This window comes from Alligator mississippiensis, chromosome 12 (assembly GCF_030867095.1).
Source record: "Alligator mississippiensis isolate rAllMis1 chromosome 12, rAllMis1, whole genome shotgun sequence".
Taxonomy (NCBI): domain Eukaryota; kingdom Metazoa; phylum Chordata; order Crocodylia; family Alligatoridae; genus Alligator; species Alligator mississippiensis.
In genome coordinates this window covers 41,829,996-41,856,541 of record NC_081835.1, presented here as the reverse complement: position 1 = coordinate 41,856,541, position 26,546 = coordinate 41,829,996, and the positions used below count along the sequence as shown (strand labels likewise).

Sequence of the window (26,546 nt, the reverse complement as noted above, 5' to 3'; positions counted from 1 at the left end):
CCTTTTAGAATAGAGTTATCCAAGTGGTGGCCCCCAAGAGGTTAACCAGTGGCTCCCCTGGGCTTCCTTCATTGTCACTGGAGTCTCCGAGCTCCTCCTCCCTCATTTAGCTTCCACTTCCTTCTCCTGCTTCTGGGGACATGACAGCATGGCCTATGGGCCAACGCAGTCCACAGCAAAGGAGCTTGGGGGGACCTTGGGATGTTACACAGTGGGGGAATGCCAGCATAGTGTGGCAGGGGGGAGAGTGCAGGGAACCAGGAGGCGTGGGCTGCAGGGGTGCTGTCATGGTTGTGTATGTGTGTGTGTGTATCATGAAGTATGGTAGGAAAGAAAGGGGTTCATGCAGCATGGTGTGTGGCCTGCACAGCATGTGGCTCAGGGGGATGCAGTCCACACAGGTGTGGCTGCAGCGTAGCTGCTCAGAAGTTGGACAGCCTTGGTTTGAAAGAATACAGCACATGTGCATTATATTCAACATCCTTCAGCCCTATGTTACTATCCAGTTCTGTTTTATGGGATACTGGCTGTCTCTGTACTGTTAAATGTCTCTTGAAATCTTATTTCTGCAATGGCATCTCTCACTACACATCCACCTGATGCGCAGAGATGCGTTGGGCATGTTAATTATGTTTTCTGATTGTCCAGAACACTGAAGGCCGAAGCTCCTCTTACTTACATTGATGCAACTCCATTGCCCCAGATCCTGTCTTCTGTTACTAAAACATATAATCCAGAATAGTGTTGTTGCTTTCAAGGGCATTATTTAAGATGGGGAATGACCAACCTGGGGCATGAGTGGCACAAATAGAAAAGGCTACTTCGGTGTGTGGCCTGCAGCAGTTTGGGGAGAGGACAGGCAGCACAGCAGCAGCATATTATCATTGGCAATTGAGGAAGATCTCTAATCGAGGAAGATATAATCATTGGCAATCGAGGAAGTTCTCTACTATGGCTCATTGATGGGTCTTGAGGTGGCTTAAGAGTCCAGTCCTTGAGCCACAGATCTGTCTGCAGAAATTACAGGTTTTTCTACAAGGGAGAATTGGCTTCAGCCTGGGTTTCTTCTCCTTTTCCTTCCTCTGCTTCAAAGGCAAGAAGCTTTATCTCAAAATGGGCTGCCACTTGGTTGAGTTTGCAGTGCCATTGGAGTTTTGGCAGCCAGCATCTCCCAACCATTTTTTGAGTTATGCCTTCAGTGTGTCCTTGTAGCATTTCTTCTGGCCACTGCAAGATCTTAGGCCATTACTAAGCTGTGAGTACAACATTTGTTTTGATAGTTGAGAATCAGGCATCCGCATTTAATGTCCAGTCCAGTGAAATTGGTGCTTGAGGATCACTGACTTGATGCTGGTAACATTGGCATTAGCAAGGATGCTGGTGTTTGTGCAACAATCTTTCAATTTGATGTGGAGGATTTTCCAGAGGCATCATTGGTGATGCCTCTCCAGGCTCTTGAAACGATGATGGTAGGTCACCCATGTTTCATATCCATATAGGAGAGTGGGGATGAAGACTGCTTTGTAAGCTTGGATCTTGGTGTTTTTCTGCAGATCGTGATGAATAAGGGCATACTGAAGCAATTTGCCAAAGGGGGCACTTGTGCACCAGATCCTGTGCTGGATCTCCTCATCAATGTTTGCTCTCTGAGAGAGGTGGCTACTGAGGTAGGGGCAGTGCTCGACTACTTCCTGGGTCTTTCTCTCAATGATAATTTGGGGAGGGGTGTCACATCCATGGCCTGAAGCAGGCTGAGAGAGCATTTTAGTCTTCTTGATGTTGGGAGAGAGGTCCAGAGTTTGGTAGGTTTCTGCGAAGAGATCCAGTGCAGTCTGGAGGTTTTCCTCAGCACATGCAAGGATCTTGAAGCCATCAGCATATTGAAGGTCAGAGATGGTGGTTTTAAGTACTTTGGTCTTTAGGGAGGAGCAGGGGAGGCTCTCATTCTTCCTAAGAAGGACAATTGGCTATTTACCTTAGGTGTCAGGGCATGAATGAACGGAGCATGGGAAACAAGCAGGAAGAACTGGAAGTCCTTGCACAGTCGTGGAGGTATGATGTGTTTTGAGTAGAGGTTTACCAATACATAGGTCTGATATCAGATCAGTACCGATATAAAGAAAATTATCTACATCAGATATCGACCTTAAGTGGCTGGTAATTGGGCTGATAAATGCCCACGCTATGTGTAGCTGCAATGCACCATGTAGGCAATGAAGACACAGCCTGCAGCCTGGAGAGCTGCCTCCAGCTGGTAAGTTGGGGGGGGGGAGGGGGGAAGCAGATCAAGGCTCTGCTGTGAGTGAGGGAGGGAGGCAGAGGCTGGAGCTGCAGCAGGGGCAAGTGCTGCCCAGTCACAGTGGGTGGGCAGCGGACAAAGCCTCAGGTCATCCGTGGGCGCGGGATGAAGCAGGGCTCATCCAAGGGGTGTGAGGGAGGTGGAGGTGATCCCGCCATCACACACCGTTTGTCTGCCGGCTCCTGCCACTGCTTCTGTCACTCATCCAGGAGGGCATGGGGGACATGTGCCCCTGGATCTGCGTGAGGTGGGGTGGGCTAGGGCTTTTCCCAGCAGAGCCTGGCCTGTGTGGGGTGGGTGGCACTGCCGCTGGGAGTGGGGAGCTATGAGGGAGCTACAGTGAATTTCGGGCTAGCTGCAGCTCCCCCACCTCCGGTAGCCTCCTCCCAGTGGCGCTGCCCCTGGCACAGACTCCTCCGGGATTGGGCCCTGGATCTGCCGAGGCTGACTGGGGCTGGGGCAGTTCCCAGTGGAGCCTGGGCCAGCACTGTTGGGAGGGAGCTACAGGGGGGGCTGCAGCCACCCCAAAATTCACTGTAACCCCCTCATAGCCCCCTGCTCCCAGTGGTGCCACCACCCACCCCGCGCCCTACCTGGGTGGCCCAGGCTCCGTGGGGAACAGCCCTGGTCCCAGCCCGCCCTGCCTGGTGCAGATCCAGGGGCACATGCTCCCCCGTGCCCTGCCAGACAAGTAGCAGCAGTGGCGGGAGCCAGTAGATGAGCCGCTGGACCAGCTGCGCACAGTGGCAGGAGCCACTGCCGCCTCCCCCTGCATCCCCTGGATATGGCCTGCTCCATCCCGTGCTCCCCAGATGAGCTGCGGCTTCGTTCCCAGCCTGCCCGCCCTCCCCAACTGGGTAGTGCTTACCCGTACACCAGCCCCTGCTTTCCTCCCTTATGGCAGGGCCCTGATCTGCCCCTCCTCTCACCTTCCCTTCCCCCTCCCCCCGCCCGTTCTCCTACCAGGCCAGACTTACCTGCTGCAGGCAGTGTATTGGATATTGGATCAGTATCGACTGATATGCCTCCTTAAATATCGGCTATTGGTATCAGCCTCAAAAATCCCTATCGCTGTACCCCTAGTTTTGAGTAACAGAGGCTTGATGGGATAGCTCGCATGACTGGAGTACTGTCATGGATGGATACAAACTGTTCAGGAAGGACAAGTAGGAGAAGGAGTTGCACTTCCTGTAAAATAGTAGCTATGTGATTGCTCAGACCTCCAGTATGAATCTGGAAACAGGCCTATTGAAAGTCTCTGGTTTAGGGTCAGAGGGGAGAGCAACAAGAGTGTCCTGGTGGATGTCTGCTATAGACCACCAGAGCAGGAGGATGAGGTGGATGAGGCTTTCTTTGAACAGCTAGCAGAAGTGTCTTGATCACAGGCCCTGGTTCTCATGGGGGACTTCAATCACCCTGACATCTACTTGGAGAGCAATACAGCAGTGAACAGGCAATCCAACAAGTTTCTAGAGAGTGCTGGAGAAGCCAACTAGGAATCCATGGTATTGTTAACCTGCTGCTCACAAACAGGGAAGAATTGGTGGGGAATGTTAGTGGATGGCAACTTGGGCAGCAGTGACCACAAGATGATTGAGTTTAGGATCCTGAGGAAAGGAAGTAAGGAGAGCAGCAGAGTAAGGACCATGGACTTCACAAAAGCAGACTTTGACTCCCTCAGGCGATGGGCAGGAAAGGAGTTAAGGAAAGCTGGTTGTATTTTAATGAAATCTTATTGAGGGCACAGGAACAAACCATCCCAATGCACAGGAACCATCCCAGTGCTCAGGAAGTCTAGCAAGTATGGCAGAAGACCAGCTTGGCTTAACAGGGAACTCTTCAATAAGCTAAAATACAAAAAGGAAGCTTATAAGAAGTGGAAACTTGGAGAAACAATTAGGGAGGAGTATAAGACTATTTCTCAGGCATGCAGGGATGAAATCAGGAAGGCTAAAGCACAACTAGAGTTGCAGCTAGCAAGGAACATGAAGGGCAACAAGAAGGGTTTCTGTCAGTATGTCAGTAACAAGATGATCAGGGAAAGTGTGGGTACCTTACTGAATGGGGGAGGCAACCTACTGACAGGTGATGCAGAAAAGGCTGAGGTACTCGATGCCTTTTTCTTTTTACCACAGTCTTCACAGGCAAGGTCAGCTCCCAGACTGCTGCATCTGGCATGGCAGTTTGGGGAGAAGGCGAGCATCCAACAGTGGTGAAAGAACAGGGTGGAGACTGTTTAGAAAAACTGGATATACGGTAAAAGCTCTGTTATCCAGCATCCCCCAGGAAATTGCCTGTTTGGACCGCCGCTTCTCCCACCACATCTGGGGCATTGCTGCCCCTCCTGTGGGCCCTGTAGGCCCCATGGGACATGGAGGCAGGCCCCGCGCAGCCTGTTATGCCCCCAGGCTGTGGGGGCTAGGAGAAACCGTAAGTGCCACGGTGGGTACTTCCAGTTTTACTTTACCTTACAAGCCGGCATGCCAGTTAATAGAGCATGCCGGCTTGTAAGGTGTCAGTTAACAGAGCTTTTACTGTATACGTGTCCATGGAGCTGAATGCAATGCACCCAAAGTTGTGGTTGTACAGTAGGGGGCACTACTACACAGAGCCACCCACCTCTCTGTGCCAGGTCCCAAACCACGTTTTGGGAGTTTTCCCTGGGGAGACGACAGCCAGCCAGCCCTCTTCCGGGAGAACACCCGCAACCCTGGGGTAATGCTGCCACCACCTAGGCACTGGTCTCAGTTAGGGCTCTGTGCTGCCTGGGGCACACAAACCCTGTCAGCATTGGGGGTGCTTTGTCCACTGGTAATATTTCTGGGTACCTCTTTCAGTCCAAAGCATCCCCAGATAACCTCAGGTGTGACTGAGGGAACATAAACAGGCAAGCTCTGCGGCCAGGCCGGGAGCAAAAGGCTTGCATCTTACCCCGACAGTGAAACAGCCAGGCACACTGTAACCCGATACCTTTATTGATCAGGGGAGGGGGGGAGTAGAACAAGGAAGTCAGGATACACTTTGAATAAACAGAATCAGTCAGAGTCTTAAATAGTCATGGACATGAGAATCCTTTTAAAATGTAGCTGCCTAGATATAAATCCTAACTCCTAGGTAATTTCCAAGTTTTTACTTACAGGAATTCATCCAGGCCACGGCCTGGAGACACTTTACTTATGGCTTTTCAAAATGCCCACTGGAGGAAGAGAGCATTTCCCTCTCCCCTCAGGAATTTATCTGGCTAGGTCACCTGGTCAACCAGCCTGAACTAAATGGCAAACAAGTGAAAGAGAGGAGTACTCCTGGGGTGACCCAAGGGAGGGCCGAGAGAGGGGGATTTCATCACAAAGGGTACGGAGTGAGTTGGCTGATGTGATTGCAGAAAACTCCTGGTGATTGGGAGAGGTCCTAGACGATTAGAAATGAGCAAATAGAGTGCCCATCTTTAAGAAAGGGAAGGAGGAGGATCCAGGGAACTACAGACCAGTCAGCCTCACCTCAGTCCATGGAAAAATCATGGAGCAGGTCCTCAAGGAATCCATTTCCAAGCACTTGGAGGAGAAGGTGATTAGGAGCAGTCAGCATGGATTCACTAAGGGCAAATCATGCCTGGCCAACCTGATTGCTTTTTATGATGAGATGACTGGCTCTGTGGATGCAGGGAGAGCAGTGAAAGGGATATACCTTGACTTAAGCTAGACTGTTGATACAGTCTCCCACAATATTTTTGCAAGTAAGTTCAGGAAGGTATGGGTTGCATGAATGGTCTATAAAGTGGGTAGAAAACTGGCTGGATCATTGGGCTCAGAGGGTAGTAGTGAATTGCTTCATGTGTAGTTGGCAGCTGGTCTCAAGTGGAAGACCCCAGGAATCAGTCCTGCAGCCAGTTTTGTTTAATTTCTTCTTCATTGACCTGGAAGATGGGATGGAGTGCACCCTCATCAAGTTTGCAGATGACACCAAGCTGAGGAGAGTACTACATCTGCTGGAGGGTAGGCCTAGGATTCAGAGAGACCTCAACAAATTGGAGGATTGTACCAAAAGAAATCTCATGGGATTCAATAAGGAGAAGTGCAAAGTGCTGCACTTAGGATGGAACAGTCCCATGCACACCGGTGGGGACTGACTGGCTGAGCAACAGCTCTGTAGAAAAGGACCTATGGTTTACAGTGGGCAATAAGCTGCCTATGAGCCAAGTGTGCCCTTGTTGCGAAGAAAGTTCATAGATTAATAGACATTAGGGCTGGAAGGGACCTTGGAAGATCATTGAGTCCAACCCCCTGCCCCAAGGGCAGGAAGTCAGCTGGGGTCATAGGATCCCAGCAAGATAAACATCCAATTTTCTCTTGAAGGCATTCAAAGTAGGTGCTTGAGCCACCTCCGATGGCAGGCTATTCCAGACCTTGGAGGCTTGGACAGTAAAGAAATTTTTCCTTATGTCCAGTCTTGCAGGAGTTCATAACCATTAGACCTTGCTGTGCCTTGGGGCACTCTGGTGAGCAAACGTTCCTCCAGATCCTGGTGAGCACGCCTTATAAACTTATAGGTGGCCATCAGATCGCCCCTGAGCCTGCATTTTTCCAGGCTGAAGAGTCCCATAGCTCTCAGCCTGTCATCATAAGGTCTGTTTTCCTGACCTCTGATCATGCTCATGGCTCTTCTCTGGAATCGCTCAAGCTTCTCCACACCCCTTTTGAATTGTGGAGCCCAAAACTGGATGCAGTACTCCAGCTGTGGCCTCACCAAAGCTGAGTACAATGGGAGAACGACGTCCTGGGATTTGCTTGAGAAGCATCTATGGATGCAAGCCAGCGTTTTGCTTGCTTTACTAGCTGCAGCATCGCATTGAAGGCTCACGTTCATCTTGTGGTCAGTCATGACCCCCAAGTCCCTTTCATCCGTAGTGCTAGCCAGCGTAGCACCACGAGCCTATAAGGATGCTGCAGGTTTTTCTTCCCAAGGTAGAGAACCTTGCATTTTTCAGTGTTAAACACCATCAGGTTTTTGTCCACCCATTTGCTGAGCCTGTCCAGGTCAGCCTGGATGGCCCTCCTGTCCTCAGGTGTGGATGCTTTACCCCAGAATTTGGTATCATCGGCGAACTTGGACAGTCCGCTTCTGACTCCAATGTCCACATCATTAATGAAGATGTTGAACAATACAGGTCCAAGGACAGAGCCTTGAGGGACCGCACTGGTCACAGGGCACCATGACAATTGACTTCCATCAACTACCACCCTCTGGGTCTGACCACAGAGCCAATTCCTCAGCCAGCGGATCATGGTGGACCCAAGGCCACAGTTGGCCAGTTTTCCCAAGAGTTGATCATGGGATACCAGATCGAAGGCTTTTTTAAAGTCAAGATATACAACATCAATCTCCCTCCCTTGTCCAGGTGATAGGTCACCTGGTCGTAAAAGGAAATAAGATTGGTCAAGCAAGACCTACCCACAACAAACCCGTGCTGGCTATCCCTCAGGATGGTGCCATCAGCCAGTCTGTTAAGAATGGCCTCTTTGATAATCTTTTCTAAGACCTTCACCAGGATAGAGGTCAGGCTGATGGGCCTGTAGTTTGCCGGATCCATTTTCCTCCCTTTCTTGAAGATAGGCACCACATTGGCCTTCTTCCAGTCTTCAGGCACTTCACCAGAGTGCCAGGGGCTGAGCTGTGATGCTAGCCAGCTCCTTGAGTACCCTGGGGTGTAGATTGTCAGGGCCGGCTGACTTGAAGGTGGCCAGCCTCTCAAGGTGTTCCTTCATGAGGTCAGCATTGATGGAGGGCAAGAACTCTCCCTCACTTGGGCCTCCCTGTTCCATGATGGACAGAGGTGTTCCATGGGACTGGTGAAAGACAGACGCAAAGCACCCATTTAGTAGGTTGGCTTTTTCCTGGGCGTCGGTCATCAGTTGTCCCATCTGGTTTAGGAGGGGTCCAGTGTTGCCCTTGCTTTTCCTCCGGCTCCCCACATATCTAAAAAAGGACTTTTAATTATCTTTGATCCTAGCAGCCAGTTGGAGTTCCGTCACAGCCTTGGCTTTCCTGGTTCGCTCCCTGCAGGTCCAGACCAATGCGGAATAGTAGGTCTTTCTTTTAGACTCAGGAGGTCCACTAGTTCTTTGCTGAGCCAAGAGGGCTGCTGTGCCCTTTTGCTGCCTTTCCTCCGAGATGGAATAGCCTTAGCTTGTGCATCTAGGATTGCTCCTTTGAGGAGCAACCACTCTTCCTGAACTCCTCTCCCCTTGGGGTCATGGTCCCTTAGGGCCTCACTGACAAGCCTCCAATTTGTCCCCATTTGTAGTGGGGGGCCCAAAATTGGACAGAGTTAATGGCATGCTGGACTGCTTTAGTTGGAGTGTTGCCAGCAGATCGAGGGAAGTCATTCTTGCCCTCTTTGGCTCTGGTAAGGCCACATCTGGAGTACTTTGTCCAATTTTGGGCCCCCTACTACCGATGTGGACAAATTGGAGTGTCCATTGGAGGGCAATGAAAATGGTTAGGGGTCTGGGACACATAACTTATAAGGAGAGGCTGTGGGACCTGGGCTTATTTAGTCTGGAGAAGAGAAAACGGAGAGGTGATTTGATAACAGCTTTTAACTACCTGAAGGAATGTTCCAAAGGGGATGAAGCTACACTGCTCTTGGTGGTGGCATATGCAGTGTTGCCAACTCTCATGATTTTTGGTGCTGTTCTTAAAGTGTATGGTTTGGGAATGTGAAAAACCTAGCTCTTTTGTGTGTGTGTGTGTGTGTGTGTGTGTGTGTGTGTGTGTGTGTGTGTGTGTGTAAAAAAAAATAAAATAAAAGAACTACGTTTTTCACATTCCTGAAGTGTAGACTTTCAGAGCAACACCAAAAATCATGAGAGTTGGCAATACTGCATATGATAGTACAAGGAGCAATGTTCTCAAGTTGCAGCAAGGCAAATTTAGGTTAAATAGCAGGATAACGTTTCTCATGAGGAGGGTAGTAAATCAGTGTCACAGGCTTCCCAGAGGGGCTGTAGAGTCTTCAGTCTTGGAGGTTTTTAAGACCCAACTAGATAAAGCCTTGGCTCGGATGATATAGTTGAGGGTGGTCCTGCTTTGAGCAGGGGGTTTGTCTAGATGACTTCTTGAGGTCCATTCCAACCCTAATTATCTATGATTCTATATTTCATGCAAAAGTGACCCAGATTGAAGAGCCCTCCAGCTGTTGGGTTCTCAATGTCAATTCTAGAAGGAAGGCAGTCCTTAATGAGAACCAGGATGACTGTCAGAAAAATGGAGAACACAACTGGGGTGATGACGTATCCTTGCTTGATCCTAGTTTGGATAACAAATGGATATATCTCCAATTTGCTATATGGAATGGTCAGTCATCTGGTTGAGGAGGAGCCTTAGGACTTCGATATATTTTTCAGGACATCCAAATCTGACCAGTATTTTCCACAAGACTTTGTAATTGATGGAATTAAAGCCATAGTAAGGCCAATGAAGGTTACATACGGGTACTGATGTTGTTCCCAACACTCTTCTTGGACCTGGCAGGCAACAAAGATCATATCAATTGCCCCATGCAATGGTCTGAAACCATGCTGAGATTCTGGCGGGACTTCCTCAGCCAGAGGTAGAAGATGGTTCAGGAGGATGTGGACAAGGATTTTTCCTGCTGTGGAAAGGGAAGCGATACCTTGATAGTTCCTATACAAAACTTTTCTTTCTTGAAGGTAGTCATGATGCTGGCATTCTTCTGGTCCCTAGGATGAGACAGCAATATATAAGGCAGAAAGCAGAGTGCAGCAGATCAGGCAGAAGAATGGGATTGGAGCCATGCTTAGTGAGAGTACACAGATAATTTGTGGCAGGCCTGCCAAAAGTTGACCTCCACGGACTTAAGATCGTTACTGGTGCTCACAGTTTTGGCCCTGCGGGCCAGATGATTACTGCAGGTCCGGACTGAGGGCCAGATTTGTGTCCTGAGCTGCCCTTGGGTGCTGGGTTTGGGCCCTGGAGCCCTGTGTGCCACTTCTGCCTAATCCCCATCCAGTTGGGATCAGGCTCCAGTTTCAGGGCCCTGCAGCACCCCTGCATGGCTGGATCCAAGCCCTGTGCTGCCCCTGCCCAGTGGACATTGGTTTAATGTTTGGGACTTGCTTTAGAGTGGAAGGCAAAGCCCTGATAGGTTAGCCCAGGGGTGCTCAACTTCTGGCCAGTGGGCCAAATGCATCCCACGGAGTTATAGGTAACTGGCCCACGGGCTCTCCACAGATGGGTAAATTTGGTAGCAGGGGAGCGGTGGTAACAAATATGGCCACCCTCCCCTGCTGCCAAATTCCCAAACCTCGAACCATGACAGGTTGGGACCAGGTCATACCACCTCCTCCCACCCCTGTGGCTGGATGGGATGGTGCTATGCCTTCTTTCCCTCATGGGGCTGGGTTGGGGTGGCTCAAGCTCCCTTTCCTCCCACCCTGGCAGGGTTGAGTCAAACCCACTTCCTCTGCAGGGCTGGGTTATGGCTGGGGCATATCTCCCTTCCCCCTGAAGGAGTGGATTGAGGCTGAGCCACACCCATTTCCCCTGCGGGGCTGGGCCACACCACCTCCCTCTCCCCTGCAGAGCCAGGATAGAGCCAAGATGACCCCTGCCTCCCTCTGCACAGTCAGATCCATGCTGGTTGGGACCATCAGCCTGATATGGCCTGAGGACAGCCTGGGCGCTGCGTATTTGGCCTGCCAGTTAATATGACATGCAAGGTATATGCAAGGCAGCTGTAAGGGGAATAGCGAGGTTGCAGTAGAGACCCTTCATTGGGGTCCTACAAGTGAACTGCTGCCACATTGGGGGTCCCACAAAATTGGAGAGTACAGGGTGGGCTAGTGCCCACAAATGGGCTTATTAGTGTGACATTGGTGATCCCATGCCTGGACTGTTGGGTAGCAGGCAGTAGTACTGTGTTGACTGTTTATGAAGTATAGTGGGGAGAGACCTGGTTGCCTGATATGCAGGGAAGCTTGGGGAGGGACCTAGTTGCCTGGTGTTCTGCCTCTTCTTTATGGTGGCCCTTTATGTATGAAGTATTGTGTCCCCCTTAACTGCTTCTTTTCCAAGCTAAACATGTCTAGTTTTCTCAATTTTTTCCTCTTAATAGCTTGTCTTCTGACCCTTTTATCAGTGCCTAAACAGCACTGAGGAGAATGGCACTATCATCTCGTCTGTCTTATTCCTAATATGCCTGTTGAAGAGGCACAAAACTGCATTTGATTTCTTTTAAAGGACTGCGTCATGTTCCTGACTTATGTTGAGCTTGATCCATCAAAAGGCCAAAATCCTTCTTGGCAATGCTGCCTCCCAGCCAACTACCTCCCATTTTTGTGCTTTTGATTATTCTTCCCTAGGTATAACTCCTGACATTCTTCTGTTTTGAATATGCCGTTATTTCTTTGCAGTTTGTCAAGATCCTTCTGAATTATACTCCTATCTTCCACTGTATTCGCAGTCTTTCCCAGTTCCATGTTATCTGCAGATTTGCTTAGACACTTCTGTAGTCTGGCATCCAAATCATTAATAACCATGTTAAATAGCCCCAGACCCAGGAAAGACCCCTGTGGAACCTCATTTGAAACCTCCTGTTATTCTGGCATTGATCCATGTATAACTACCCTTTGTTTGCAATTATTACATTTGACTGCCAGCTCCATCCATCCTTTTGAAGGAGGCCAGTATCAAAAGGAGGGCTGGAGAGGGTGTCTCTGGCATCTAACATCTATTAGTCATGGGTTTTGCCTGGCTACAATTTCATGATATTACCTTGCTTATGGTACGTAGAGCTGTAAACTTGCCTGGCAAGAGCTCAGCCCACTGCGCATGTTCAGGGATAGTGTCCAAAGCATCACTTATGTAGCTGGAAAACTGCCATTTAGGTGCAGAAAGGGAAGCACAATCTTCCCCAAGTGTCTAAGTTCTGCTTAAGATAAAAAAGGTATCTAGAGCCATCCTTCTTCTAGTTTTCCTCCTGGCAGTTGTCTTACTGGGTGCTTGAGCTCCCACAGAGGCAGTTGTGCACTGTGGTGGCTTCAAGCTCAGAGCGCTTTTCTGGGAAGTAAGAAATGCAAGTTCAGACTTGCTCATGGGGGCTAAAATCTGGATGTACCTAATGATTAGGTTATTAAGTTAAAAGATAAGGGGAACTTTCTTCTCTCTAGTGGATATGTGTGTATCTTTCCAGTGGATATGTGTGTATCCCCTTCCCCAGGTGGAAATAGAACCCAAACAGCATGAGTGCCAAAGCTGCACTTGTACAACTATGGAAGTGAAACAGGATTTAGTCTTTTATATTCAGAGAGCTGTTAACAAATATTTCACTCAAATTTATTTTTCCCCATCTACTTTCCTCACAGATAAAAACTACAAACTGGTCACATCTACACATTCATTAATGCACTGTAATTACGGCACATTATGTTTAGTACTTGTGATGACAGGTACTAACTTAATGCGCCATAATCAGTTCTACTGCACATTAGTGCAGATGAACTTTTTAAAGTGATGCTATTGCGCATTAGATTAAATCTACTATGCATTAGCATGGGCTTTGCCCACTGCGGTAATGCGCAGTGGAATTAGTCTGCTGCATATTAAGCGTCCTGTGTAGACATGCCCACAGTTTATGTTTAGTTGACACAAGCGATTTGCAAACCAGACTTTCTAGTTGATGGTAGGTTTTTTTTGCTTATTCCAAATCAAACCAAAAAACTAAAATTTTAAAATTTCTTGAACAATGAGAATTAAAAAAAAATGGAACCACAGAATTATTTTCTTTTGACAATGCTAGATTATTTTGTTTTAATTTGTGTAATGCAGCATATAATATTGAAATGAATCAAAATAATAAAATGGAAATAATTTTATGCTATCAAAATTAAATTTTCCCCAAAATGATTGAGACTGAAGTTCCATGTAGCTACTGATACACAGAATGTTATGTTTTGATTATTTGGTTTTTTGCAAGTTTCAGAAATACAGATTTTAATTCTTAATTTAGTTGCAGGACTGTTCAATGTTGGGCTCAACCCATCTTAAAAGGGAGGGTGCAGAATTAGAGTGAAGAGGGATCATTATTGAGTGAGGAGAACCATTTGAGGACATGGAAAAATTCTCAAAGGAAGAGAGATTGGGAAAGTTTGTGGGCTTTTGCATTAGAGAAGTTAATCTGAGGGGACTTGATACATATATGCAAAATATTGAACGATATGGTGAAGGTTAAATGGAAATTATAACATCGAATCATTCAGTGAAATGGAAAGATTGAAAATTCTAAACTTATAAAAGGAGGTACCTTTTCAAATATCACATATAAATTCTAGTCCTTGTAGCCACGTGATGTTATTGAGATCAAGAATTTTTCAGAATTCAGTAAGGAAGAAGACCAATGTTATGAATAACAAGGATATACAATTGTAATGCAAAGTATTAAAAATTTAAAAATAAGTTAGTTTCATAAGGGATACAGATTCTCATGCTTTATGGTATAAGTCAAACTCTAGCTAATGGGGACAAAGAGTAGCATTCCCTGAAGGCAGGATAATCCATTACTGTAAAGTTTTGGGTTATTACTAGGGCTGTCAAGTGATTAAAAACTTAGATCACGATTAGTTGTTCAATTAAAAAAATTAGTCACAATTCATTGCAATTTTAATCACACAGCTGAAAACTCAAAATTATATGCAGAAAAATTCAAAATTATGCAAATTATGCCGATACTTTGGTGCAGGGGGTAGGTGTGGGGGGTGTGTGTAGGGAGGGATTTGTGAAGGTGTTGGGGGGCTGTGTGTGTGTGGCTTGGAGCCTGGGGAGGGGGGCTCCCCACAGACCCTGGCAGGATGTGGGGTACTGTGGGTCAGGAGTGAGGGGCAGCAGGAGAGCTGGGGGGGGCTGTGGCTTGAGAGGGAGGGGCAGACACAGACACACACAGACACATACAGACACACAGAGGCAGCACCTAGCAGATAAATCAAGGCCCCCATGGTGAGGAAGGGAGTGAGACAGGGGCAGGTACTGGGGTGGATGGGGACCTGGGTTGGGGTGAGTCATGTGATGGAGCTGTGGGTGTCTCATCCAGGGGTGCGGGGGGGGGCAGCTCCCCACCGCTGTGTGCACCCCCAGAGGAGCCATGGGGAGCACTTGCCCCCCAGATTTATACGTGGGGTGGAGGTGGGCTGCCTGCTGCGGTCTGGGGCTCTATGCCCTGCTGCCTTTGCCCCAGGAGCTGTGCAATGCTATGTTGTGCCTCCTGCTGCCGGGTAGGTAGGGGACATGTGACATGGTCAGTGCACAGGTCTCGGGCAAAGCCAGCGGGCACAGAGTCCCAGCCCACAGCAGGCAGCCCACCTCTGCCCTGCACACAAATCTGAGGGGCATGTGCCCCCACAGCAATGGGGAGCTGCCCCACCCCTGTGTCCTGGATGAGCCTCCCACATCTCCATCCCACGACCTGGCCCTAGGGCCCCATTTACCCCTGCCCCTACCCCACTCCCTCCCTCCATATGGGGGCTTCTATCTGTGACCATTCCCTCCAGCCCTTCCTTCCCCTTCCCCCCCACACAGACTTACTGGCACAGTGCTGCTCTACATGCAGGCTGCATGTGTGTGTCTCTGTCTATGCACATGCCTGGACTGCCCTGTGGTCCTCTGCGCTGCCAGCGCTGCCCCGCTGGGCAGCCCGGAGGTAGCTGAGTGGAATCGCATTTAACTGTGATTAATTGACAGCCCTAGTTATTAGCAGGTTGCGTTGCATCAAGTCTTTGTGAAGGGTCCTGGGGTCAGGAACTGGAACAATTCATGCATATTACCCAAGATAATCATTGGATAAAAATCATAATAATCTTGAGATCAGGGGCCAGAACCCAAGTCTCAGCTGAATGGCTGAACCATTAGTCTACAAAGTTAGATTTCCTTTAGTTTGCTCTCCTTTGGGCCCTATGATGCCTGCCTGCCTGCCTGTACAGTGACCCAGGTTTAATAGAAGGTACCCCTCCACTCAGACTGTTCTATAGTCCTGTGATTACACATTTTCCTCAGAAGTGGGTCAGTATGGTTTTGAATTCCCTGTGGAGGGCCTAGGACCCAGGTGTTCCATTGCTTGGGTAAGTGCAGTAACCACACAAATGATGTATAAAAGGTGAGCAGTTAAAGCACCACTTCAGTCTGTGTTTGTTGGTGTGCATTTGATACGCTCATGGCATGCCTACAGATTATTTTTTGCAACGGCATCATCTACATTCTGCTTAAGACCTATTCAGGCACACGGTTTACCAATCTGGATCTGGCCCCTATTTGGCTAGCTAGTTGCAATGCCAGAGATTTACTATGCAGTCTTGGGCAAGTCACATAAGGCAAAAAGGTTTTTTATGTCAGTTTTCTATTCTTTTGGGGTCCACCTTTGGAAAAAAGGTTTTGAAGTCTGTGGTTCAAAATACTTTGCTAGCGCTAAGGATTAATATTTATTTTGTATGAGTTAACATTAAGCAGAAAGTGTTCTTTTGAATGTCATGAATTGTATGTATTTAGATTATCTTTTTATCCTTATTGCTGCATAGACATTGGGCCAGGTTCTGCTGGTGTAAATCTGCTATTTGCACTAGTTAAGATGCTAAAACATGCTTTTTACATTAAATATCCTTTGGTCCTAGGCAGTATAAATTATATACTTTCTGTCTTCAGGGGAAATGTGTTTGCATAAATGTTTAATAAGTGTATTGTGCCAGATTATGTAACTAAATAGATGTAAGTTAACAATGTCGTCTTCTCTTGCCACAAACACATTCCCTTGAGACGTGATTTATGATTAATGCACTTAAGCAGCATGTATAAAAAATGGTGTAGGTTAATTCCTGCATGGAAACTACCATTGGGTGTTTCAGTGCAATTGAAATTCACTGGAACTAGGAAGGTACAGGGACAAAGTTTATTTCAGAAATCAGTTCAATACAGGTGAAATTTGAAATCTAGAATTTAGTTTAAGATCAGTGGGGAGAGGTATTCAAATGTATGGATATGTGCTAGATATAGGGGAGTATAGAACCTGTAATATGTTTGGAATATCATAGACTGTTGAAGATATTTAAGGGTGAGAATTTAAGTTTTTTAACCTTTTCAGGATTGAGTGAGTGAGCAGGGTAATAGGTAGGGACAGGGAAGAACTTTCTTTCTGTCTGTTTCTCAGAAAGATAAAACTTTAAAATATTTTAAAGATTAAGCTTCCTGGAACCTAGCACTTCTCTGTGTTGTTCCTCCCCTATCATGAGAACTCTATAAATACAGGCAATAAAGGCAGTGTGTGCACATACTTGTGTTTGTGTTGAGTGCTCCTTTAGATACTGCCAACTTTCCTAGCTACAACTAATTAGTAAATACAGAAAGGCAACAGCTACAAATACCCGTTTCAACATTTCTCCTTTTCATAAGTCAAAAAATTATTCTGTTAGGACTTCATTGCACAGCTAGGTTCTCTGCTCCTGTTCCTGGCCATTTGTATTGGTGAGGTAGCATAAAGTGGCCGGAATGAGACTGGTTTGAGACTGGTTTGGTGAGGCCAAATGAGAATTTTTCTGGTGTAGTGGAGTCTTGGTTGTAGCTGTGTTGGTCTCAGGACATAGGCAGACAAGATTCTTTGGGTAGATGTGATATCTTTTATTAGATCAATTAAATAGTTGGGAAAATTGTTCTTTGAAAGGTTTTGGTCACAAACACCCTTCTTCAGGCCTAGAGAGAGCCTGCTGGTGAATTGTGTGCTTTCCTGGGTAGACTAGAAACCAATATGCAAAATTCAGGTCTGTGAAAATGCAAATGCGTGGCAGTGAGGATCAGAGGGAGAGGAGACAATAGGTGTGAGGCAGGTGGGGTGTGGAAAGGGGGAATGTTAAACTGGTGATACAAGAATGTAGCTGGTAAAATGGAGACAGGTTACCTGGGGTTATTGTATAGCAGGCCAGTTATACTTTAGCATAAATCCGATGTCTATATTTAGTCCATGATTTTTTGTATCTAGTAGATTTATGAAGATGGTCTTTATTGTTTCACAAAGCTTCACAAACACAGCCACAGGCACTGAGCTCAGGGTCAGCAGAATGCATACTGTGTCCCTGCGCCCATGCCCACGTTCTCCTGCCCCTGCCCCCGGTGCCTGATGCAATGCAGGGAGTTTTTATGAAGCTTTGTGAAGTGCTCAGCACTGCCATAGGCAGACAAGGTTCCTTGGGTGAATTTGATATCTTTTATTAGACCAACCCAAATGGTTGGAGAATAGTTATTAAGCAAGCTTTCGGGTTCAAAAACCCTTCGTCAGGCTAAGGAAGCTTCAGCAGTTGGTGTGTGCTCTTCCTGGATGCACTGCCACAGACATTGGAAACCCCTCCCCCTCTGTATATATGGGGGAAGCACGTGGCTCTGGGTGGCAGATAGCTCAGTAGCCTGTTGGTGCTGTCTATGCTGTGCAAACTGAGCGTTTAATGTTGCATATTATTCAGTTTATTTTGCTCTGTTAAATCATTTCATACTCAGTTTTTGCTCTCTCAGACCAGTTAATATTAGTCAGTTTTTTACTTTCTTAAAACAGCTCATAATCGGTTTATTTTGATCTCTCTACTTTACATTCCTAGATTTAAACATTTCATATTGTTCACTTTTATGTGTGTTTTCCTGCTCTGATTGACTTCTTGGAACTACTTACCCAGATTTATACATACTTCAAATAATTCAATTCTTTCTGATTTTCTGCTTTCCATTTTTATGTTTACATTGTTTGCTCTGCCTTTGGTTTGCATGAGCTTCAGAAAATTTTACAGTTAGAAGGCATGCAAAGGTAGTATATTAAGTTTTATTTATTGTCACCAGGTTTAGAATTTTTGGAAAACCTGGTATTTACTGTGAAAAAAGCAACATTTATGATTATTAACTATATTAATATGCAGTGTATCCTACCATGTACCTTCCACCACAGTTTTGTTTTTCTGGCATGCTAACACTCCAGCACCTTACAAGGTAGACATTGTAGGTTTTTTGGCACTCCAGCCGAAAATGTTGCCTACCCCTGTCTTACAGGATGGCTTTACTACACGTTAATCCTATTTCAGTGTATGTACCTGAATGGGTTCTAGGCACTCCAAGGGCTATGGAACCTACACTTCCTTCTTCCCATCAAAGTACACTACCCACCAACCTTTGCTCAGACCCAGTATCCAGCCCTGCTCTTAAACAGTCCTACTGGGTAGCCAAGCAAGGGACATATGTGGGGCTAGGAGATTAAGTACTCAGGAGGGTGTCTACACAAGACACTTTACTGTGCAGTAACGCATCACTATGTAACTGTGAGCAGCAGTTACTGTGCATTGAAATAGGTTAATGTGCGATTTTCCACAACCTCTAAATACAGGTAGTAGATTTAATGTACATTTTCTAATGTACATAGCTGGCCAGGCAGCAAGGGCATGGGAGAACTGCCCCCTCCCCTAGGCAGCTGCCTGCTTCCTAGCCCCCACTCGGATCAGCCGATTGGAGAGGGGTCTGGGACAACGTCCCCTGGCCCCATAGCAGGCAGGTGCCCGCCCTGGTTCTGAGCTTGGAGCCAGGACTGGGACGTTGTCCCCTGCCCTGGGCATCTCCCTGCTGCTGGGGCTGGCTCCAATCTCGGAGCCTGGGAGGTGACAGTGTCCCCTGCCCCCAGAGCAGGCATCATCTCCTGGGACCTGGCTCTGATCCCAGAGCCAGGGCCCAGGAGCTGCCTGCTACAGGAGCAGGGGACATTGTCCTAACCCCCACTCCAAGATCAGAGTGGGAGTCAGGCAGAAGGCAGCTGTCCAGGGCAGGATTGTAGAGTGGGAGGCAGCTGCCCCAGAGGTGGGACAGCTTCCCCAACACCCAGGAACCCAGGCCTGACCCTGTTGCCCACTGCCAGCCCAGGGCTGGCACCTAGGGGAGCCTAGAGCTCCCCCTGGCTGCTATATTGTAGGAGAGCAGGACAGGAGTATCCCTGCCCTGACCTGCACATAAAGGTACTAGAAATCAGCACCTTAAACTAATGCACCAAATTGTAAGTATAGGTGCTGACTGGGAGCAAACTTCTCTCAGTCAGCCTAAACTGCAGGGGACCACAGGGGGTGGGGAGAACTGTCCTGGCTCAGCAGGATGGTTCCTGCCACCCATATGGAGATCAGGACCAGTCCTAATCTCTGCAGGGTGGGGAGAGCTGTCCTGGCTGCTGGGCAGCTGCCTCCCAGCCATGTAGAGATCAGGACCCATCCCAGCAACTGGAACAGCTCTCCCTGCCCTATGGAGATCAGGATCACCTTCTGTGCACCCTGCCAGCCTGAGGCTGGCACCCAGGGGAGCCTGGAGCTCCCCCTGGCTGCTGCAGGGGGGCAGATCAGGGCAGGAGCAGCCCTAGACTGAACTGCTCCCATCAGGAGCAAATTTGTTCCTGATGGGCACATGTTTAGATGTGCGCCTAGTGACACAGTTGTTGCCCTTGAGTCAAGGGGGCCCCAGGTTCTAGCCTGGTTCCTTTTTCCCTTGGGGGGAAGGTGGAAACTTTTCCAATACTTTCTATCCAATGAATATTAAATGCGTAGTACAGTAAGGCCAGCTTCAAGAGGCAAACTGGGGAGGGGCCTGGTCTTATGGCTAAGGTACTTTGCTGTCTAGCAGGAGATGCAGGTTCTAACCCCAGTCTGGGTACAGGGTACTTAGATCCCTGGTATTCTGCTCCATTGCCAAGTACTATAACCACAAGTTTCTTCAGCTAAAAAATAGGAGGGACCTCTTTTTCCAGCCAGTTCATATGCAGGGTGATTCTTTTTGCCAGAAGGGGAAATAGAATCTAAAACTATGCATAAATCAGTGGTACTCAACCTTTCTGACCAGTGGGATGAATGGGCAGTGCTCAGGCCATGTGCAGGCCAGATCCAGCTTATGGTCCCAGCCTGCCATGGGCCGGTCGTGGCAGGACCCCATCCAGCCACATGGAAGGGTGCAGTATGCATCCCAGCTCCAACTCCAACCTGGCTGGAGGGGGGGGGGGGCAGCCCTGTGAGGGGAAGGGGCATGGCCCAGCCTCAACCCAACCCTGTGGGGGACAGGGGGCATGGCCCAGCTCCATGGAGGAAGAGGATTTGAGCCAGCCCCAACCTGGCTCCATGGGGGAAAGGAGGTGTGGCCCAGCCCCAGTCAATCTGGAGAAAGGGGTGTGGCCTGGTCTCATTCACCTGCAGGGGTGGGGGAGGGGGCATGACCTGGCCCCAGCCTTCTGCTTGGGGCTTGGGAATTTGGCAGCAGGGGAGAGTGGGCATATTTATTGCCACCAGATTTCCCAATGTGTGGGGAGCTCCGTGGGCCAGATACCTATGGCTCTGTGAGCCACATTTGGCTGGTGTACCAGAGGTTGAGCACCCCTGTGCATTAGCACTAAAAGCTGCAGTTATGTGCCTATGTACGTGTCAGTTAGGCACATAAAGTGAAAAGGGTTGTACGTCTGTCTCCAGTGGCCTGCAGTAGCTGTGGCGATGGAAGGTTTGCCATAATTGTGGGAACTGTGTTTCAGAATTGATTTGTAATTATTTGAATTTGTGAAACTTGGATTATGTACATGTTGTATTTTTAATGATATTTCAGTACACCCAGAAGACCAGATCAATTGGATCACCCAGCAGGACAGAGATCAGCTTCCCCATCCCTTACGCAGCCTGCTCAGACTGGTGAGAGCACAAAAGATATGAGGCGTCATGAGGCCAGCCAACAGGCAGATGGACCTGGGAGGACTCTCCAAGTGGATACCAGAAGTCAAAAATCAGGACGGTCTCCCTCTGTTTCACCAGACCGAGGCAGCACCCCTACCTCACCTTATTCTGTCCCACAAATTGCGCCCCTTCCAAGCAGCACTCTTTGCCCTATATGCAAGACAACAGAACTCACTTCCTCCCCTAACCAGCCAAACTTCAACACCTGTACACAGTGTCACAACAAGGTCTGCAACCAATGTGGATTCAATCCTAACCCCCATCTCACTGAGGTAATTGCTTCTATTTTTCTACACAATTTTATTCAAAATGTCAAGTCAGGAAGTGGATAATAAAATGATTTAATACCTGATCATCTTTGAAATTTTTAAGATGCAAAGAAACAGATTGGTGTCCTGAGGGAACATGTTTTGCTATAAGACAGCAGGTCTGAGTTCAAATTTTAGATGATGTCTTCCTTTCCTAAAGCCTGGAGATTGTATCTTCATCTTCTGCATCTGTGAATGGTTAGCATCCTTGTTTCTTTTAACAGCGACACTTCTGGCTGATCAGTGGATGATTGTGTTTATCTGAAGCTTGTAGGGGCAGAAAGAGAAGTTATGATATTCAGGAGGCAAGCTAGTCCTTTGTGGAGGCACAGTTTTCATTTAGATTCCTGTTTTCAGATGGTGAGCTCATGGATTTCCTGAGCCAGGGAAGTTCCACATGCATGGAAGTGTCCTAGGAGGGAAGAATTTATTCTACAGTGTGAACTGAATACTGTGACAGGTGGCAGTACTGGAATGATGATATTTTAGATTTTGAGTGATACAGGTGTTAAGTTTTGCTTTGAATAAATGCCTGACAGTATTGGAAACTGATATTTTCATTAGATTAGCTGGTGGGAGAAAAGTGAAAATACTTGTTTGCAAGTTGGTTTCTACTTGTGAAGTGTTTCACTTGCAGTGTTTGATGTGGGATGTGTAAAATATATGCATGATATTCCTGTGGGCAGATTTGACAGTGTTTGGGGTAGCCGAGTGACACAGTACTGAGGACATGCTGGTGCGTGGGATTCCTTGAATCACTTGATCAGTCTTATTTGCATCTCTGACTGTGAGTACATATAAATTCTTAGCTGAAACACAGGACAGGTAACTTTTTGGCAGCTCTTTGGGAGGCAAATAGTTGAAAAGTATTAAAATCTCCATATATTTCCTAGGTAAAATTAATGCAATGTCAGAATTTTGGGTAAAATTTTCAAATGCACAAATTTAACTTAGGTACCTAAGTTCTATTTTCACTTAGGGTTTGCTACACCATCATAGTGGTGTGTCATAGCCAAGGTGAGCTTGAGTATCCTCTTCCATACCTCGCTTACCACTGTCCACAGGTATGATCCAAATGCAGCAATTCACCCATGAGTGAGGGTGAGGAAGTTGTGGCCCATCCTGGTCCAAACATGCTGCTGCTGCAGTATAGGCAATCCCTTAAGCTTAAGTTAATGTGAGTCTTAAAGTTCCTGAGTCATAAAGGTATCTTTAAAAAAATTATCTTAAAGAGCAGACAGTGACTCTACAGGTAGTGGAAGGAAGAGCCTGTCACTAAGAAAGTATACTAAAGAACAATATGAATGTGTAGGGACAAAATTAGGAAAGCAGTAGCAAAAACTCAGTCATGACTAGAAAAAGCTGCTCAAAACAACAAGGAATAGTTAGAAAAAAAGATTAGGCAAGCCATGGCTTTGATCATAGTGGAAAAGGTGAGCTATTAACAGAAGACACAAAGAAGGTGGTTTCTCAGTGCATCCCATGCTTCATTTTTCACAGAGACTTGTTAAATTAATTTAAACGAGATTGGGATGCAGATAACAATAAGTAAAAACCATGGCAGAATTTTTTTCCTTAATGTAAATTAATTTAGGTCAGCAGGATGTAGCAGAATTCCTCCCTAGGTCCTGAGTAAATATCAGAGCCACTTACAATGGTATTTGCTAACTCATTAATGACAGTTGAGAACTGGAGAAGAGGTAACATAATGTCCATTTTTAAAAAACAGAAGAATGGGATTCAGGGAATCACAAAACAGACAGCCTCACTTCAATACTTGGAAAGGCATTAGAACAAATTATAAATGTTAAGTTTGTAAATATTCAAAGAAAGAAGGGTGATTACTAGCTGCCAACACAGATCTGTGAAGAGCAAACCATGACATTTTAACTTGATTTCTTCCTTGGACCTATTAACTTGTTTGGTGTGTAAGGAAAGGCAGTGGACATGTCATACCTGGATTTTAGTAATACTTTTGGCACAGTCCCATGTGACTTTTTACTAAGTATGACTGAGAATTGTGGGTTAGATAGAATTACTAGTAGGTGGATTCATAATCAATTGAATAACCACAAGCAAAAAATAACTATAAATGGATTGACATCAGAATGGCAAGAGTTCTCAGTGGGATTCCACTGGGTCTTCTCCGGATTTAGGGCTGATTAACATTTTTATTGATAACTCAGGTAAAGGACTGGAGACTCATTGATCACGTATGCACATGACCAAACAGAGTGGTTTCAAGCACATTGCAGTTTAGGATTAAAATTAAAAAGGATATGGATAAATTGATGAACTGGGCAATAGATAACAAAATATAATTCAGGAAAGACAAATGTAAAGGGGAAAAAGAGGGGGGGAAAAAAACAAATGCACAAATACAGAATTCTAATATAATAAAAGCTGTAGCACTTCCGGCTGTGTGTCTGTCTGTCCGTAATGTTCTGGGCTAACTGCACATGCGCCGCCCGTATCCTTACTGACAGATAGACACACAGGCGGTGGGGGCCAGGCTGTGCCCCACCACACAGAGGGGAGGGGATGGGAGCGGAGGTGGGGCAGTGGGGGGTGTGGCGTACGGCCCTGTTGGGGTGTGGCATGTGGCATGGTTGGGTGGCGCGGTGTGCAGCCACAGAATGCCACACAGGGAATGGCTGTGGGGTGTGCGGGCAGAGCTTGCTGGCTGCAACACATGGCTGTGGGGTGGGGCGTGCCACCCGCACCTGCTCCCCACACAGCACCCTACGACTGCGTGCCATGCCCCCCCGTGTGGGGGTTGCCCACTGGCTATGGCTGTGGAGCATAGGGCATGCAGGGGGGTGTGGTAGGCGCAGGAAGGGCCCGCCAGCTGCAGCATGTTGCCGCAGGGCACAGCATACATCCTGTGGCCACAAGGCATGCCCCCCCCCCGCATGGGGAGCGCCTGCTTGCTGCAGCCATGGGGCTTGCGGGGGCGGGGGGGGAGTTGGCATATGGGTGTGTGGGCAGCGCCTGCTAGCTGCAGCACGTGGCCACAGGGCAGGGTGCGCCCCCAGTGCCTGCTCCCTGTGCAGCACCCTGCGGCTGCGCGCCACACCCTCTGCATGTGTCCTGCGCCACACCCCAGAGCCATGCCCCATGCCATATAGCCAGTGGGTGCTCCCACCACTGTGGCCACTCCCCACACCACACCCCTCGGGTGTGTGCCACCCCCCTTGCCCATGCAGCCAAGCGCTCCGCACCACACCCCAGGGCCACTCCCCATGGCACATGGCTGCAGCCGGCAGGCAGTCACCATACTGTGGCTGCTCCCTGTTCCATGCCCTACGACCATGTGCCACTTCCTCTTCATGCCTGCTTGGCACACCTCCCCACGCACCATGCCATGCCACACCACGCCACCCCGCACCATGCCCTACAGTTATGTGCCACCCCCTTTGCATGCCCACATGGCATGCCCCCCTATGTGCCATGCTAACCCCGCCTGTGCGCCATGTCTCCCCACATGCCCTGCGCCACATCCTGGGGCTGCTCTACTTGGGCACAGCCTGCAGACACTCCTCATGCCATGGCCACTGCCTGCACCATGCCCCCCATGCACCCCATGGCTGCTGCCCATCCCACGGGGCTACAGCCAGCAGGCTATCCCTGCACCCCGGTGCCATGGCAGTTTCCTGTGCCATGCCCCACGGTCATGCATCGCACCCCCCCAGTGCAGCCATGCACCACGGCCCCCCATTTCACACCCTGCAGCCTCTCCTCATGCCATGTGGGTGCAGGCTGCGGCCACTCCCCACACCGTGGCAGCTCCCTGTGCCAAACGCCCCATGCTACACCCTGGGTCCGCTGCTGGCAGGCAGTCCCTGCACCCCCATGTCATGGCTGCTCCCTGTACCATGCCCTGTGGTCGCACACCACACCTCCCTGCACCACATCCCAGGACCACTCCCCATGCCATGCAGCTGGCAAGGGCTCCTCCTGCCATGGCTGCTCCCCACATCATGGCGCATGCCACGCCCCCCCTGCACACTCTATGTCACACCCCAGGGCCACTCCCTGCATCACACAGCCAGTGAGCGCTCCCTGCACTGTGGCTGCTAGTGGAAGGTAACACGCTTGGCAGTAGTACTGCCAAGAAGGATCTGGGGTTTATGATAGATCACGTATTTAGCATAAATCATTGTGCTACTGTTACAAAAAATGCAAATCCAGTTTTGGGGTGCATTAATAGAAGCACTATATGAAAGATACATTGAAAATATAATTCTTTTCAGCACTTGGTTAAGCCTCATTTGGAGTGTTGTATCAAGTTCTGTGCACCACAGTTAAAGAAGGATATAACGAAACTGGGGAGGATACAGAGATGAATGATCAAAATGATAAAGGAGTTAGAATGCAAGTTGTATGAAGAAAGGTTGAAGGAACTAGTTATGTTTAGCTTGGAGAAAAGGAGATTAAGGGGGTATATTGTTAACAGATATTACATGGGGTGGGCAGGTAAAAAAATTAAACAGACCCTTGGGTCATTCCAACCAATGTGAGAGGTTTATCGATTAATTGACCAAGCAAGATTAATAGCTGAGGTAAAGTATAATCTTAAGCACAGGTCTTGGCTGCCACTGCGTGCAGCTGGCCAGGCTTATGGTCTTCACGGCAGGGGGTCCTCCACACAGTCCCACAGGCAAACAGTCCACTATACGTCATGTAGAAGTTCCCAAATTTCCCCCCAGCCTATACCTACTACTTATAGATGGCTGCTAAACATAATCTTAATATTCTAATACATGATCCCTGATTTGTTTTACTTAATTTTTTTTGTTTTACTAAAACTTTCAGAACTGGATTAAACCAGATCTCTCCTGCACCAGAATAGTGTCAATTAGTTAAAATTCATATCCTTGAGAAAACAAAAAGGACCAAAAGAAAGACTTTCTTATTTCTTTTTTCTTTTCATTTACAATAATTTGTTACCTCTGAACTTTAGTTTAGGGTCTGATAAGGTTGCTTGGTTCTTACAATTTATCTAAACGTTCTAACAAAAATACATTTATTAATTTTAGCTTTAAGTAACATTCCATGCATTCAGCTACATCAATCACTACTTATGGTCATTCCCAGCTTTCGTAGATGTTAACGAAGTATCTGCTGCTCACTTTGAAATGTAAATGTATCTCCCTGCTTTCTTAC

The 26,546-nt window shown here is 47.8% G+C and overlaps 1 protein-coding gene across 1 annotated transcript in view; it reads left to right on the top strand.

Moving 5' to 3' along the window:
• The window catches only part of BSN (bassoon presynaptic cytomatrix protein), a 530,858-nt gene that overhangs the window by 47,744 nt on the left and 456,568 nt on the right, over window positions 1–26,546 (top strand). The window contains exon 2 of the mRNA XM_059716147.1: window positions 20,948–21,344. Coding sequence (XP_059572130.1) covers window positions 20,948–21,344 — 397 coding nt within the window. The remainder of the gene's footprint in view (window positions 1–20,947; window positions 21,345–26,546) is intronic.